Source organism: Chelon labrosus (assembly GCF_963514085.1).
Source record: "Chelon labrosus genome assembly, chromosome: 8".
Lineage (NCBI taxonomy): Eukaryota > Metazoa > Chordata > Actinopteri > Mugiliformes > Mugilidae > Chelon > Chelon labrosus.
In genome coordinates this window covers 30337187-30353757 of record NC_140358.1, presented here as the reverse complement: position 1 = coordinate 30353757, position 16571 = coordinate 30337187, and the positions used below count along the sequence as shown (strand labels likewise).

The following is a 16571-nucleotide window of genomic DNA, read 5'->3' as shown; positions in this document are numbered from 1 at the left end:
TTCATTAACTAATCATGTGACCATTTGTTTGAAGAGTTTCAGGTTTTAGAGTTCATCATAGTACAGAACCAGCTCTGGTTAAAGTTACCAACCATGTCCTCATGGCTTCAGACAGTGGACTTGTCTCTGTCCTCGTCCTTTTAGATCTTAGTGCTGCATCTGAATCTATTGATCATAATATTTGATTAAAGGTTTGAATCCTCTCTGTCAGATTACAACGATGATTCTTCTACTTTTACTAACGTTAGTTATGGAGTTCCTCAGGGTTCTGTGCTAGGACCAATACTCTTCACATTGTACATGTTTCCATTGAGAAGTATTATCAGGAAACATCAACCTCCATCTCTATGACACCAGCTATATTCATCTATCAGCTGGTTATTTATGTAACACCCTAATTTCCCCACGGGGATGAATAAAGTCCTGTCTTATCTTATCTTATCTTAAAATCTGGTAGAGTCATTGTATTTGGCTCTAAACATCTCAGAGGTTCATTATCTAATCACTTAGTTTCTCTGGATGTCATCACCTTGGTCTCCAGTTCTACTGCGAGAAACCAGGACCTGTCCTTTAATTGTCCCATAAAGCCAGAGACCAGGACTGTCTTCTTTCACCTTCATCAGCTGGGTCAACACCAGGAACATCCTGTCTCAGAGTGATGTTGAAAAAATAATAATAAAATGCTTGAGATGACATTTTTGCTTGTAAAGTCATTTACTGATTCCCTGTAGAGGAAATTGAAGAGTACACATCTACACCTGGTTTAATTGTTCATATATCCACGGTGCCACTGACACGTTTCTACGTCATTTTCTGCATTTCTACATAAAATGAGTCCAAACATCAGCTGATTTTAAACAAGGCATTTTATAGGAGCATTTATATGTCAGACATTTGATAACATGGAGTAACTCAGTTTAAAGAAATTCAGATTTCACATATGTAGTTGTTAAGTACAACTTAGTAATTGGTTTACGACTGACGCCTTCAAACCTCTCATGCTGTCAGTGATGCATGTGGAGAGCTGTAGTTACTGACAGTGACCACTGGAGGGCAGTGATCCTGTCTGTCACTTAGAGTTTACTTCCATCCATGTGAAGATGAAACAGACCAGAGGAGTTCATCTTCTGGTGTTACAGCAGAATAAAAAACACATAAATCATGAAGAACTAAGAATAATTGAATCATTAAGGCTGGAATAAGAATACGAGTGGAAATAGGAATAAAGAATAAAAACTAGACATGAGAAGTCGAGTCAAGAAAACAGGACAAGTCCTTAGAGTTGCTGCAGCTTCATTGAGTCATTCTAGGAAACAGCTCACCTGTGACAAGGTGTGGAGAGGAGAGTACTTTAATTTTATCAGGCTGGACCAGAAATCACTGCAGTGCTGAAGAAATATTAAACTGTTCCCTCATTTTACAAATTAAAGTTTCACTTTCAGCTTTTTGGTCATAGAAGAAGAAAAGAAGGTCAAATAGAGACACAGCAGAAAAGTAGAGGAGAGGATAAATCACTGTGTCTGTGGGAGACATGAGAAGGTTTGTTCTGATCCTGTGACAGATCAGACTGAAAGTCAGTCCAACCAGTGAATCAGTCGCTTGTCTAGAGCAGATGAGAGTTGGTCAAAATACCAAGTTACGGCACAATATTTATTTTCTAGAAAACCACTCATCAGCAACGAATAGATGATGACTGAAGACTGATGACTCCTCAGCTTTTATAACAGCCTAAACAATGTTAGTATCTGTAGTCACATCATACGTTTACATATGACTAGACACAAAACATTGTACTAACATGTCAACATCCACCTCATGACACATGTAACACTTCTACCCTTTAATCATTGTTGTGTGACCATTTTTCTGATTTTCTGACTCTGACCTTTCTGAATAATCTGCAATAATAATGTGCACTCTGTATTCTTCTCTCTAAGAATGTGCAAATAAACAAACCATCTGCAATCACAATATTTATTATTCTTTTCTGGGTGTTGGGTATTTGGGGTTTATTCACTGCTTTCTATATAATTCTTGTACATGTATGTCTGACGGTGCTGTATGTGATGGAAATGTCAGTTTCCCTGCGGGAACCTCCCAAAGGGATCATTAAAGTTGTCTGTCCATCTACAGTGACCCATTTTCAGAACACATATACACAGAAGAGGCACTTCAAATACCCCCTCTGGATGAACTCCTTAAAGTGAGTTCCTTATGTTAATTCTCACAACATATTATACAATGGAGCATACAACAACATATCTATTCATACCTAGCAACCACAAGATCATCATAAGGCAGAGTTTATGTCCAAGATGCAAGCTTCCACCCTACATACAATCTAATGTTGCATCCACAATTGTTAGATTTCATATATAAGATATCAAATAATAAGGGACATTTGAGAATTTCCCCCACACCAGTCACACTGCAGACTTTGATAGTGACGTGATGAAGGAGTGACAGTAGGTTGAAACACACAGTGATGAAGGAACGAGGATCACAAGTTGAACTTCAAGTTAAGCACAAAGCTGCTTTTCTCCACAGACCTGCTTAGGACAGAAGACACTGCACACTGATGAAGCTCATGGCTGAAAGTTCAGTAAGTGGAACCTGATTGTTTTGTTGAAATGATGGTGAATGTGTGATTGTTGGAGCTGAAATTCATTTCAGAGGTTTTATTGAATGAATTCATGTAACTTGATGAAAGAAAAATACATCTTATACGAACCAAATAACTCTAAAACATGGTCTACCAAACAGCTCATTGATCCCTTTATGGTAAAGATAGAGACGCTAAGATAGTGTAATTAAACTAACTATTAATTATGAAATAAAACACTTCTGATGCTTCATTGTTAATATATTTATTTAATAACAGATTAAATATATGTTAAGGTCAATTATAAGTAGAGTACAGTATTTATACTGTCTAAAACATGTTAAACTAAATGGTTCAAATGTTCTTTACTGATAAATGAAGCAATTCTAAGATAGAAAATATAAATTTATGAAAATATAAATAAAATATGAACATTAACTGTTATTGATGGAGTATATTTGATGGTAATAATACATTATAATAGGGGCGGCACAGTGGTGAGGTGGTCAGCACTGATGCCTCCCAGACAGAAGGTTCTGGGTTCAAATCCAGGCCGACTGGTTCCTTTCTGTGTGGCGTTTGCATGTTCTGAAAGAGTAGAGAAACAATTTGAAGGACCCCAAACCAACCACTTTCCTAATCTGGCTGCAACGTTACATCCTGTCAGCTTCATACAGAGACAATGAATGTTTAGTGTGAGGAGGCTTTGTCTTTAAGGCAGCAGTCTGAACAGATCAGTGTTTTCAGTCTGTACAGTTTCTGACTAGGCAGTGACTGCAGCTTTAAAGAGAGACAGAGAGAACACACGACTTCAAGTATGAACTCAGTTTGGTTTGAAGCTCAGTGAATGAATGTCTGGAGGTCAGTGGTGTTTGTGCTGTGAAGCCAAAGAGGAGGAAACAATCGAGTAGGGGAGGTGGAGATAGTGAGTCAGAATGAGAAGCCAGTCTAAATCACCTGAGCCCTACCTGCCCACAACAGGTGACATGGCTCCACCCCTCTCAACTTGCAGACAAGCAGCAGGGGAAAGACAAGAGCAGCGGTGACAGAGATAGAAACTGTCGCCAACAACATGATACGAACATAAAGTAAAAGGGTCTGGCTTCAGACAAAGTGCAGCTTCTAATTCATCCATGACTCAAAGTGTCAGCAGCTGATGTGAATGTTCCACTCTGGTCCACAAACATCTGCATTCACTCTCTGTTCTAACGTTTATTTTAGAAACAGCTGGATGGAGGCCACTGTACAGCTTCACTGTAGCTCCCCCTACTGTACACTGTAGTATTTACTGAAATAGATTTGTTCTTTGTTATTTGCAAAGACAAATCAGCATAAAGTGTATTCCTGTAGTCTTCAAACAATCCCAAAGACCAAAGAGTACTGTTAATGCCATTTCTTAAGCACCGTTTATGCCTCCGTAGGACATCAACACTGTAACCTACATACATAGCCTACACTGGAGCGAGCAGTTTATACTCATCAGTCTGGCTTGCAGTGTAACAACTCCAACCAAACAGTAGTCTGTGGTTTTCTGCCAGTCGGGTTAATTTAACAGCTCTTGCAGTCTGTGATGCCGGAAACTGTCAGAGTGTGTTTAGTATTGAAGTGAACGTGCTGCCCCAAAGCTTGATGGGTTTCCTCCAGTCAGAGCTCTGTGTGTTTGTCATGTGACTGAGAGGAACCAGGAGAAATAATGTGTGAGCTCTCCCAGCAGGTTTCTGTGTTTGTATGAAGGTGTGGACTCTACTATGAATCAGGAGGACAGACAGGAGGGAGTCCCTCCCTCTAAAGCCACGATGTGTGGGGGACATGAGATCCAGACCAAAGCTCAGAGGTGAGGTGACCATCTCTAACTGTCTATGACTCTTCTCTATGTCAGAGCTCAGCACTCACATCACTGCACCATCATTATTTATTCTCAAAGGTCTGACTCTGCTGGACCTGGTCCTGGACCTGGACCTGGACCTAAACCTCAATCTAGACCTAAACCAAGACCTGGATCTGGATCTGGATCTGGATCTGGACCTAAACCTAAGCCTCAGCCTAAACCTAGACCTGGACCCAGCTGTGTGTCCATGAAGAGTGACCGGTCAAAGGAGATTTCTCCTCCTGATTTCAGTGAATCTGCTGATGGAAGGTCAGAGCTTCAAACTGACAGAAAGTTAGTTGTTGTGTTCATTCAGAGCTTGAAGATACTTTTCATCAGTTTTTATCCAACATGTACATTTATCTGTTCTGGTTTAGTTCCAGGATCCAGCAGCAGAGACCAGAGCCTCCTGAACCAAGCTGTCTGTCCTTCAGCAGTGACTGGTCCAAAGACAAACCCATTGACTTTAAAGGAGGACTTCCATCAGCTGATGAGATGTAAGCTGTAACTGACAGTCAGAGTAGAGTTATTCTAGAAGAGAACCAGTTTGTACGATGTGTTGACCTGGTGATGAGAGCTAATTGTTGATGATTGGTCCACAGAGTCCACCAGCAGAGCTCAGAGGTTCTCAGTGGTCAGTCTGCCCAGCAGCATCAGACACACCTGGACTCCATCTTTCTGGTCTGTACATGTACAACAACTACTTTCCATCATCTCCATGCTGCACTTTGTAGACCAGTGGATTGTCAGTGTGTCCAACATGGATCTGATGTTTGTCTCCATGATTTCAGTCTGCTTGTGTCATTCATATGGTATTCTGTTCCAGCTGCTGGAGGACAACATCATCACTTTTGTGAAGAACGAGCTGAGGAAGATCCAGAAGGTTCTGAGTCCAGATTACCCAGAAAGCTCAGCGAGTCAGAGGGAGGATGAGGAGGTGTTGGAGGGTGAGGATGAAGAGCAGAGGAGGAGCAGCAGAGATTTATTTGTGAAGATCACAATGAACTTCCTGAGGAGAATGAAGCAGGAGGAGCTGGCTGACTGTCTGCAGAGCAGTAAGAGGATTTCTCTAAACATTGAAGCTGCTGGAGAAATGGGACATTTACTAATGTCTCCAGAGATGAACCAAGATATATTCACACACTCATTCTTTAGAGCAATGACATGTTGGAATATTTACTGGAGAGTTTATTCATTCATCTTATTTCTTGTTTGTTCATTCAGGAAGTAACCCTGCTGCAGTTTGTGGACGTAAAGTTAAATCTGCTCTGAAGGAGAAGTTCCAGTGTGTGTTTGAGGGGATTGCTAAAGCAGGAAACTCAACCCTTCTGAATGAGATCTACACAGAGCTCTACATCACAGAGGGACGGACTGCAGAGGTGAATGATGAACATGAGGTCAGACAGATTGAAACAGCATCCAGGAAACCACACAGACCAGAAACACCCATCAGACAAGAAGACCTCTTTAAAGCCACACCTGGAAGACATGGACCAATCAGAAGAGTGATGACAAAGGGAGTGGCTGGCATTGGGAAAACAGTCTTAACACAGAAGTTCACTCTGGACTGGGCTGAAGACAAAGCCAACCAGGACATCCTCTTCATATTTCCATTGACTTTCAGAGAGCTGAATGTGTTGAAAGAGAGAAAGTTCAGCTTGGTGGAACTTGTTCATCACTTCTTTACTGAAACCAAAGAAGCAGGAATCTGCAGCTTTGAAGAGTTCCAGGTTGTGTTCATCTTTGACGGTCTGGATGAGTGTCGACTTCCTCTGGACTTCCACAACACTGAGATCCTGACTGATGTTACAGAGTCCACCTCAGTGGATGTGCTGCTGACAAACCTCATCAGGGGGAAACTGCTTCCCTCTGCTCGCCTCTGGATAACCACACGACCTGCAGCAGCCAATCAGATCCCTCCTGAGTGTGTTGACATGGTGACAGAGGTCAGAGGGTTCACTGACCCCCAGAAGGAGGAGTACTTCAGGAAGAGATTCAGAGATGAGGAGCAGGCCAGCAGGATCATCTCCCACATCAAGACATCACAAAGCCTCCACATCATGTGTCACATCCCAGTCTTCTGCTGGATCACTGCTACAGTTCTGGAGGGTGTGTTGGAAACCAGAGAGGGAGGAGAGCTGCCCAAGACCCTGACTGAGATGTACATCCACTTCCTGGTGGTTCAGGCCAAAGTCAAGAAGGTCAAGTATGATGGAGGAGCTGAGACAGATCCACACTGGAGTCCAGAGAGCAGGAAGATGATTGAGTCTCTGGGAAAACTGGCTTTTGATCAACTACTGAAAGGAAACCTGATCTTCTATGAATCAGACCTGACAGAGTGTGGCATCGATATCAGAGCAGCCTCAGTGTACTCAGGAGTGTTCACACAGATCTTTAAAGAGGAGAGAGGACTGTACCAGGACAAGGTGTTCTGCTTCGTCCATCTGACCGTTCAAGAGTTTCTGGCTGCTCTTCATGTCCATCTGACCTTCATCAACTCTGTTGTCAACCTGATGGAAGAACAACAAACTACATCTCTGAAGTCTAAACTCTTTAGAAACAAACCTAAACTAACACGTCTCCATCAGAGTGCTGTGGACAAGGCCTTACAGAGTCCAAACGGACACCTGGACTTGTTCCTCCGCTTCCTCCTGGGTCTTTCACTGCAGACCAATCACACTCTCCTACGAGGCCTGCTGACACAGACAGGAAGTAGCTCACAGACCAATCAGAAAACAGTCCAGTACATCAAGAAGAAGATCAATGAGAATCTGTCTGCAGTGAGAAGCATCAATCTGTTCCACTGTCTGAATGAACTGAATGATGGTTCTCTAGTGGAGGAGATCCAACGGTCCCTGAGATCAGGAAGTCTCTCCACAGCTGAACTGTCTCCTGCTCAGTGGTCAGCTCTGGTCTTCATCTTACTGTCATCAGAAGAAGATCTGGATGTGTTTGACCTGAAGAAATATTCTGCTTCAGAGGAGGCTCTTCTGAGGCTGCTGCCAGTGGTCAAAGCCTCCAACAAAGCTCTGTAAGTACACAGTGAATATGAACCTTCTCTGCTGATTACAATAAGTACTGAATCCACTGTGGTAGAACCCACAGCAGGTGAGATCATCTTTAATCCAGAATGTTTATCATACAGCATCACAAATAAAACCTCAAATATACCTTGCCACTTAACATTTTCTCTGTCCTTCAGACTTTTATACATTTCTGCATAAAAAGTAGTTGAAACATCATCAGATCCTGTCAAAACAAAACCGCCACAGCTCCAGGCTCATGATGGACTGTTTCCTTTTTGGTGTCTTCAACCTCACCATTCTTACTCTCTGTGCTGAGATACACTACGGATCTATCTCTTGGCTGGTCTGACATCTGGGCAGGTGTTTCTTGTTGTATTGTAGGGGACAAGGATTAAGAGAGGGTCATACTGACTGACTAACACCTTCTAGATAGACCTCGTGGTGGGTCCATCTGTCCTAGGGCAGATTATTGCTGGTTCAGATGGCTTTAGCTGACCTTACCTCTTGAATTCAATTCGGTTTTATTTATTTAGCATCAGTAACAATACAAATTGTCTGAACCCCGGCCTCACTAGCCCTGGTATCCTCCCTATTTGGAAGTAACGCTCTAGAAACAGTTATTTACATAGAAGCACTTCAACAATTAGTTGAAGTGCATGTAGTTGTAGGAAGTTCTGGACACGGAGAATGTGGAGATGCATAACGATGGATGCCATTCACCTCCACTCTGTCAGCCTCCTCAGTAAGGCAGTTGAAGGCCTCCTGATCTTGTTGTGATCTCATGCTGTCCTCCTCACCGTGCCAAGGAAACACTTCCACCTGCCTCAACATAACCTTCCAACGTGTTGGTAAAGGTCAGTTGTTGGAGTAGTTGGATGTGAAGAAGACTAAGCTGCTGAGCTGCTGATTGGAGAAGCATGGGACACTCTGAACCATCATCAGAATGACATATTATATACATGAGGAGGACACAACGTCATTGAGGTGACATACGAATGTACAGAACCTGTTCTGCTTCATTAGGAAGTGTTGGTTTGACTGCTCCTGACTTGGATGGCTCAGACTTCTCATCAGCCCCATTAGTTTTATCTAACTTTTCTTGCTGAGCTCATGGAGAGCAATGAAGTGACACACTGGTTGAGGTAATAATTATTGTTATCACAGAAAGGGAACAACTTCTACAGGGATGGACTGGTCTGCAAGACTTTTACAGTTCCTCCTGGTTTAGTTTCTGTCTTTTCAGATGTCTTGGTTCATCTTTTGAAGTCTTTGCCTTTAGTGTCCCTTCCTTTGCCACTGCTATACTGTGACATGTCTTCTTGGACCTGGAGTATTTATTCTAACCAGTCCAGGAGTCAGCATATTGTTCAGAACAATTAGCAGTCTAGCAGACTCTCTTAGGCTGGGATGAGCAAAGTCCAGAACTGTAGGAGTCAAATCTCTGGACAAATTAAACTGTTTTGGAGAAATTTAAACTATAAATTCTATGCAGCTTTAATAAAAACCTTTTTCAGATCAACATTGATAACCTCCACTTTGATTTTGAAGTCATACGATTTAGAAAATCTAGATGAAGTTATCAATCTTTGATGGATACAGAGAAGACTGTGAATGATTTCTGTGTTGCTAATACTCTCTGATTATTAAGTTGCAGTTATAACTTCTGACGTCTTCCATGAAGGAAACTGTTTAAACTCATAATTAATTTAACTTTGTAGTGTAGAGGGACTTTCACTAAGGTTTATCCACTTTCTTCCTGTTGATCTTTGTCTCTTCAGACTGAGCAGTTGTAACCTCTCAGAGAGAAGCTGTGAAGCTCTGTCCTCAGTTCTCAGCTCCCGGTCCTCCAGTCTGAGAGAACTGGACCTGAGTAACAACAACCTGGAGGATTCAGGAGTGAAGCTGCTGTCTGCTGGACTGGAGAGTCCTCACTGTAAACTGGAAGCTCTCAGGTCAGATCAAGTATTTTAAGAGATACAGTACCTACCGTATAGATCCTATGCAGATATAAAAGAATCTCTGGTGTCAAAACTGTGACTCTGCACTTTATAAAGTTATTAATTTAAAAACCTTTCAGAATTTAAATTTTTTATCATCTTCATTTTCAACCATGAAACACTCACAAACTAACCTGGGGTGATACAAGGTCGCTGATGGTTTGATTCGATGTGACTTAAATTATTTTTATTTTAAATGTCAGATAAAGTTTCTGTCACCAATCACAGCCTTTGCCTCTGTCCAGAAGAGATTATGTGTCACATTATGTGTCACAGTCCACAGTCAACACAGAGTTTCTCCTTTAATTTTAATAAAACATTTGTCTCCTTGTTAATTATTGTCTCTTCAGACTGAGCAGTTGTAACCTCTCGGACAGAAGCTGTGAAGCTCTGTCCTCAGTTCTCAGCTCCCAGTCCTCCAGTCTGAGAGAACTGGACCTGAGTAACAACAACCTGGAGGATTCAGGAGTGAAGCTGCTGTCTGCTGGACTGGAGAGTCCTCACTGTAAACTGGAAGCTCTCAGGTCAGATCAAGTTTGATATTATTATTTATTATAATTCCCACGCAGTATATGGTTTACATTTAAGTTAAACATTTAAAAATTCTTCTTACATCTTCATTTTCTTTTTTTTTTTTTTGTTGAACCTTTTATTTATATATTTTCATTTTTCCACAAAACAAATCTTTCACTGACATAAAATATTTGGTTAACGCGACCCCTGCGTGGGATGTCCCAGTACCCTCTAGAGGAGACCCTGGTCCTGAGACCGCTGTCAGTCCTTTTATAAGAAAGTCAGACATGGGAGGTGGAGCAAGTCCATGTACATCAAACAAGCAAATTTAAGATTTTTATAACTGGTAATCTGTCTAAATACAATTAAAGTCTGGCCCCAACAGGTATGATTCCTTCTCCTTTATCTGCCACTCGGCCTGCTATCTTAAATATGGGCAGTCTTCATTTGGGGCGTATAAGTTTAAAATGGTTATCTTTGTGCCACCAATTGTTCCAATTACCATGACACATCAGCCTTCATCGTCTTGAAAGATGTTTTTGTTATTGTAATAAACAGATTTGTTAAAGAGGATAGCAACTCCTCTGCATGATGCACTATAAACCTGCTCAACCAACTCTCCTTTTAATCTAAGCTGTGTGTAAATGTGTTTCTTGAAGTAAGGCTATAGAGCAATGTAATTTCTTCAATTACCAAATATTTGTTTCCTCTTACCTGGGTTATTGATTCCTCTTACATTGTAACTAATAAAGTTCAAGTAAGTCATAGTCTCTATGTGGTATTATGATGTGTTCCCCTCTTTGTTTTCACATATATACAGATATGTTCTACTTGTGTACACTTGAGTAAACTCTGGTCCATAACGTATGTCAGAGAAAACAGAAACTTAACATTAACATAATGTAGCACATAACAGAACTTCCACCTTTCCAGTTGTCCACATTAGTTGAACCGTGGCCGACCCTCGTTGGTAACGGGACAGAGCGGTGTGGCCTACCCTCTCTGTGGGAACAATGCTCAGGACGAGATCAACCAATATTATACTAATGTGTAAAGGTCTAAGTGAGTGTTGAGCCTAAATATAGCATCCGACAGAACTTTATAAAACTTTATAAATTTGTGACATTCAACTATCTTAAGTTACTCACATCTGTATCATAACAATGTTTATGACGTTCATTATTCATGAAGTTAACGTCTCCTTTTCCTTTTAGTTCAGTCAATAAACTTCTTCCAGGCTACTTTGATGTGTGGACTTGGTTCAGGTGTCTCCTTTCAGAAGGTCCTTAAGATCCGATGTTGACAGCACCGTGTCCCTCCTTCTCTTTGTGCTGCTCTTCAAACCTTCCTTCAGCTCATCCTCAATGTGCTCCCTTTCTCCAGTCGTGAAGATCTTACCCGTGGTCTTCAGTCTTATTTTCAGTTGTGCTGGATGTGTCTGTGGAGGTTCTCAGTCATCCAGGTCATGGTATATCCAACAAAGGTTCAAAAAAAGGCAACTGGACTTGTAGAGTTTTTTGAGAAGATGTTTCATCCGAGTAGCTTCTTCAGTTCTATGGGACTGGTGGGAAGTCTGAGGTTTAAATAGGAACTCCTCCTGAAAACTTGCTTGTTATGTTAACAACCAGAAACTGGTGCAGCTAATTTCCATTAACGACTGGGTACTTACCTGTTGTTGAGGGGGGACTGTTTTGTCCCTGTCCTCTTTCCTATGAATGGTTCTCTAACGACACTTGTCCATCAGAGGCTCCAGTGTCAAGGTGTGAATGAGATTGAAACTTCTTGGGGACAGAAGTTAAACCTGTATTGTAAATAGATGTCAGATTAAATCTCAGTCCACCTCCTCTGTTTAGTGAAGGTTTTTCCAGTCTGACATAGATGGCTTCCTTTACTCCTCTTTCAAACCATCGGTCTTCTCTGGCTAAGATTTGGACGTTGTTATCTTCAAAGGAGTGTCCTTTGTCCTTCAGGTGTAGGTGGACCGCTGAATCGTTTCCTGATGAGCTGGCTCTCCTGTGCTGGTACATGCATTTATGGATGGGTTGTTTGGTTTCCCCAATGTATAAATCTGTACACTCCTCACTGCACTGAACAGCGTACACCACATTACTCTGTTTCTGTTTGGGTGTTTTGTCTTTAGGGTGGACCAGTCTTTGCCTAAGTGTGTTTCCTGGTTTGAAATAAACTGGAATACGGTGATTTCTGAAAATTCTCCTGAGTTTCTCGGATACTCCAGCCACGTAGGGGATGACGATGTTTTTCCTTTTGTTGCTCTCCTCCTCTCTGTCCCTTTTGGGGTATCTTTTTGAGCCTTTTCGAAAGGCCCAGTTGGGATATCCACATGTCTTAAGTGCCCGTTTAATGTTTGCTCCTTCTCCTTGCCATCCGGTCTTGTGGGTACAGTCTGTGCTCTGTGCTGGAGCGTTCTGATGACCCCTAGTTTGTGCTCCAGAGGGTGGTGGGAATCAAATAATAAGTGCTGATCAGTGTGGGTGGGTTTTCTATACACTTCAATGTTGAGGCTTCGGTCTTCTTCCACATGCACCAGACAGTCCAGAAAAGCCAGACTGCCTCTGCTGATGTCCCCCCGAGTGAACTTGATGTTGCTGTCCACTGCATTGATGTGCTGTGTGAAAGATTCCACTTCCTCCGTCTTGATTTTAACCCAAGTTTCGTTCACGCACCTGAACCTGTGGGTGGGGGTGTTTCCTGTGAAAGACTTCAGGGCTCTGGTCTCGACCTCCTCCATGTAGAGATTGGCCACAATAGGTGACACTGGTGACCTCATCGCACAGCCGTGTTTCTGCCTGTAGAATCCTCCATTAAACTGGAAATAGGTGGTCGTCAGGCACAGATCGAGTAACACGCAGAGTTGGTCTGGGGTGAGGGTGGTCCTACCAGCCAAGGAGTCATCCTTTAGTAGTCTTTCCCTTCTTTTGGCTTCTCTGGTGGGGATACACGTGAAGAGGAAGGTTACATCATAGGAAACAATGGTTTCCTCTGGACCCAGTGTGATGTTGCTAACTCTCTTTTTTTTTTAACCTTTGTTGGATAGTTGTGCTGGATACAGACATTTTGCCTCTATTTCCTTATTTTTGAGTTGTTTGATAACTTTGTGAACTTCCGCTCTTTTCTTCTGTAGGTCGGAGTCTTTGTCGAAGAAAATCCTTTTATCTTGGAAGAAGACTTGTCTCTGGCTCCATGCTTGTCCTATGATCTCATCTTTTATTGCTGCATCGAGGAATCTCGCTATTATCGATGGGAGGTGCCACTGAATCCTCAGGTTTAGGTCCGAGTGACCGGTGCGCCCTCTCGATTTTAATATCCATTTCTGGTGATAGTTTGAGTGTCTCTCAGATCAGCCCTTTCACACATCCAGCTGTGTCATTGCCCTCCCTTCCTTCTGGAATCTGAAAAATCCTCATGTTGTTCTGTCTCAGTCGGTTTTGGAGATCCTCACACTTTGCTGAGAGGTCAGTATCACGGTGAAACAAATAGCGCAGTGCTTTTTGGTGTAGCATGACCGTGTCTGCAGCTGTGCTAGCTCTGGCCTCTATTTGTCCAATACGTCCTTCATGTTTAGCCATTTGGTTTTTTTTATATCTGCAACCGCTTGCTCCAGTCACCCAAGGGACATTTTAGTTTGGTTATGGCCATCTTGATTTTCTTGGCGTAGTTTTTTTAACTCCTCCAGTAGTGTTAGCTCTAGTTGACTCCGGCTGCTAGCTGAAGTGTTTAAGCCAACTGGACTCGGTGATCTCCGTGCTTCTTCCTTTTCTTTCCAGCTACCTTTGTTGAGGGTTCTTTGTCTGGCAGTTTTGTACTGATGTTTGAACGTCTGTTACTGATAGTTGTTGTCACTTATTTTTTGTCATTTGATGGCGCGCTGTCTCTATGCAACATAGAAAGACTCACAGATTAACTTGGAATGAAATTGTGCTTATATTTCACTGAATGTTGTCTCTGTCAACAATCACAGCCTTTGCCTCTGTCCAGAAGAGATTATATGTCGATGAAAGTCCACAGACACAGAGTTTCTCCTTTAATTTTAATAAAACATTTGTCTCCTTGTTAATTATTATCTCTTCAGACTGAGCAGTTGTAACCTCTCAGAGAGAAGCTGTGAAGCTCTGTCCTCAGTTCTCAGCTCCCAGTCCTCCAGTCTGAGAGAACTGGACCTGAGTAACAACTACCTGGAGGATTCAGGAGTGAAGCTGCTGTCTGCTGGACTGAAGAGTCCTCATTGTAAACTGGAAACTCTCAGGTCAGATCATGTCTGTTCTGAAATAGCTTAACAATAAATTAAACACACCTGTTTTAAGGCAAAATTATTATTGTGAATTTACACTGTTAAGAAAACCTTGATTTAGTCCAACGTCTTTAAGTATAAGGTCAGATAACAGTGAAGCAGTCAGTGGAAGCATTCAGTTTAAAGACGACAGCGACTGGTTGGCTGATTGATGATGGTCATAAACACACCACCTTCCCACTCCTGCAGTAGCTTCAGATGATCTGACACATGTGTTGTTTTGTGTGTCTGCAGGCTGTCAGGTTGTCTGATCACAGAGGAAGGATGTTCTTCTCTGGCCTCAGCTCTGAGCTCCAACCCCTCCCATCTGAGAGAGCTGGACCTGAGCTACAACCATCCAAGATACAGGGGAGTGAAGCTGCTGTCTGCTGGACTGGAGGATCCACTCTGGAGACTGGAAACTCTCAGGTATGGACAGGTCTGCTGCAGCCACAGACAAGATAGAGGAGGAAAAGCTGGAAATGTTTTCTCTGTCAGTGCTTCATGTGGACATAGAAGAAGTGAAGTGAGTGAATGAGAGTGATGCTGGTCTGACCCCCCCCCCCCCCCCCCCCCTTCCTTTCAGGGTGGAGCCTGCTGGAGTCCAAGGGTTGAGATCAGGTCTGAGGAAGTGTAAGTGTGGAACAAAGCAGCACACATTCACCCATCTTCAAACTGTCCCATCACTCATTCACATCTCTGATGATGGGTCCTCATCAAAGAGTCAATACATGAACACATGATGGATCAATAAAAGCAGCTGTATCGTGTTTGTTCTCTCCATCAGTTTTCTGTGAACTCACAGTCGACACAAACACTGTGAACAAGAAACTCAAACTGTCTGACAACAACAGGGAGGTGACACGTGTGGAGGAGAAGGAGGAGGTGGAGGAGGAGGAGGAGGAGGAGGAGGAGCAGCCATATCCTGATCATCCAGACAGATTTGATTGTCCTCAGCTGCTGTGTAGAAATGTTCTGACTGATCGCTGTTACTGGGAGGTTGAGTGGAGAGGAGATGTTGATATATCAGTGAGTTACAGAGGAATCAGAAGGAAAGGAGACAGAGATGACTGTGTGTTTGGATGGAATGATCAGTCCTGGAGTCTAAGCTGCTCTGATGCTGGTTACTCTGTCTGGCACAATAACATAAGAACATCCATCTCCTCGTCCTCTGTCTCTAACAGAGTATCAGTGTATGTGGACTGTCCTGCTGGAACTCTGTCCTTCTACAGAGTCTCCTCTGACAAACTGATCCACCTCTACACCTTCAACACCACATTCACTCATCCTCTCTATCCTGGGTTTGCAGTCTGGTTTCCTGGTTCTTCAGTGTCTCTGTGTTCTCTGTAGTTTAAAGAGAAACTCTCTCACTGCTGACCAGATACTTCAGTCTGTACAGTTCAGGTTTACTTCCTGTATCTCAGATCCAGATTAATGTAGACCAGTGGTTCCCAACCTTTTTTGGGTTGTGACCCCATTTTAACATCACAAATTTGTGGCGACCCCAGAGACATTTTTTTCTAGAATTAGTTTTTGATCATGTTTGTTATACAGAGTATCCAGATTACTGCACAAAGTGACATTTTATTTTCCCTGATCACATGTACAGTTCGGGTTAGGGTTAGCTGTACAGTTTACAACTGTGTTTCCGTTGTTTCTCACTCGGCAGAGAAACAAAATGTACTACCTGACATGACAGCCGCTCACTGACTTACAGACTATAGAGAAGCGAAACTTAACCAGCTGATGAATGGCAGTAACAGGTAACTGTAATAATCCGTTCTTTGGTGTTTACTATGCATCTGAATGTACTGGAAACACTCTTCTGCAATCGGGCCATTTTGGGTCAAGTGACTCAAGTGACTCGCACAACCCGGCTCATCTTGACTCAGAATGATCCGAATCCCTCGAAAGATCCGGGTTTTACACTACTACTGCAGAACCGAATCAAAACAGCGCTGCTGCAAAAACTCAGCTGCTGAACACTGAACACTGAACACATGCGTAAAAAGTTAAAAAACAGCACTTTCAATAAAACGATTATAAATTAACATGCTTTAATATCATTCTTATATAGCCTGCATATCATTTAGCATTTTAAGCTCAATAAATTCAGATAATACTTTACCGGAATTTCAAATATTTGTCCGGTAAATTGAAAACCTGCCGGTCACGTTGTCTGGTGCCAATCTTTTCTAGCGGAGACACTAAAACTAAATCCAGCTTCACACGGATATGTATTAGCAAAAGGAACCAACCGTTTTAGGGTTAGGGGGTT

At 42.4% G+C, this 16571-nt stretch overlaps 1 protein-coding gene across 1 annotated transcript; it reads left to right on the top strand.

The window, feature by feature from the left end:
• The first annotated feature begins 4786 nt into the window (after nt 1-4786).
• On the top strand, nt 4787-15964 carry LOC311492235 (NACHT, LRR and PYD domains-containing protein 3-like). Its single transcript, XM_084550455.1, has 8 exons — nt 4787-5524; nt 5694-7500; nt 9274-9447; nt 9843-10016; nt 14096-14269; nt 14549-14722; nt 14880-14926; nt 15081-15964. Exons 1-8 carry the CDS (start codon nt 5188-5190, stop codon nt 15641-15643), a joined length of 3450 nt encoding a protein of 1149 aa, XP_084406581.1. The 5' UTR covers nt 4787-5187; the 3' UTR covers nt 15644-15964.
• Nucleotides 15965-16571: the final 607 nt, after the last annotated feature.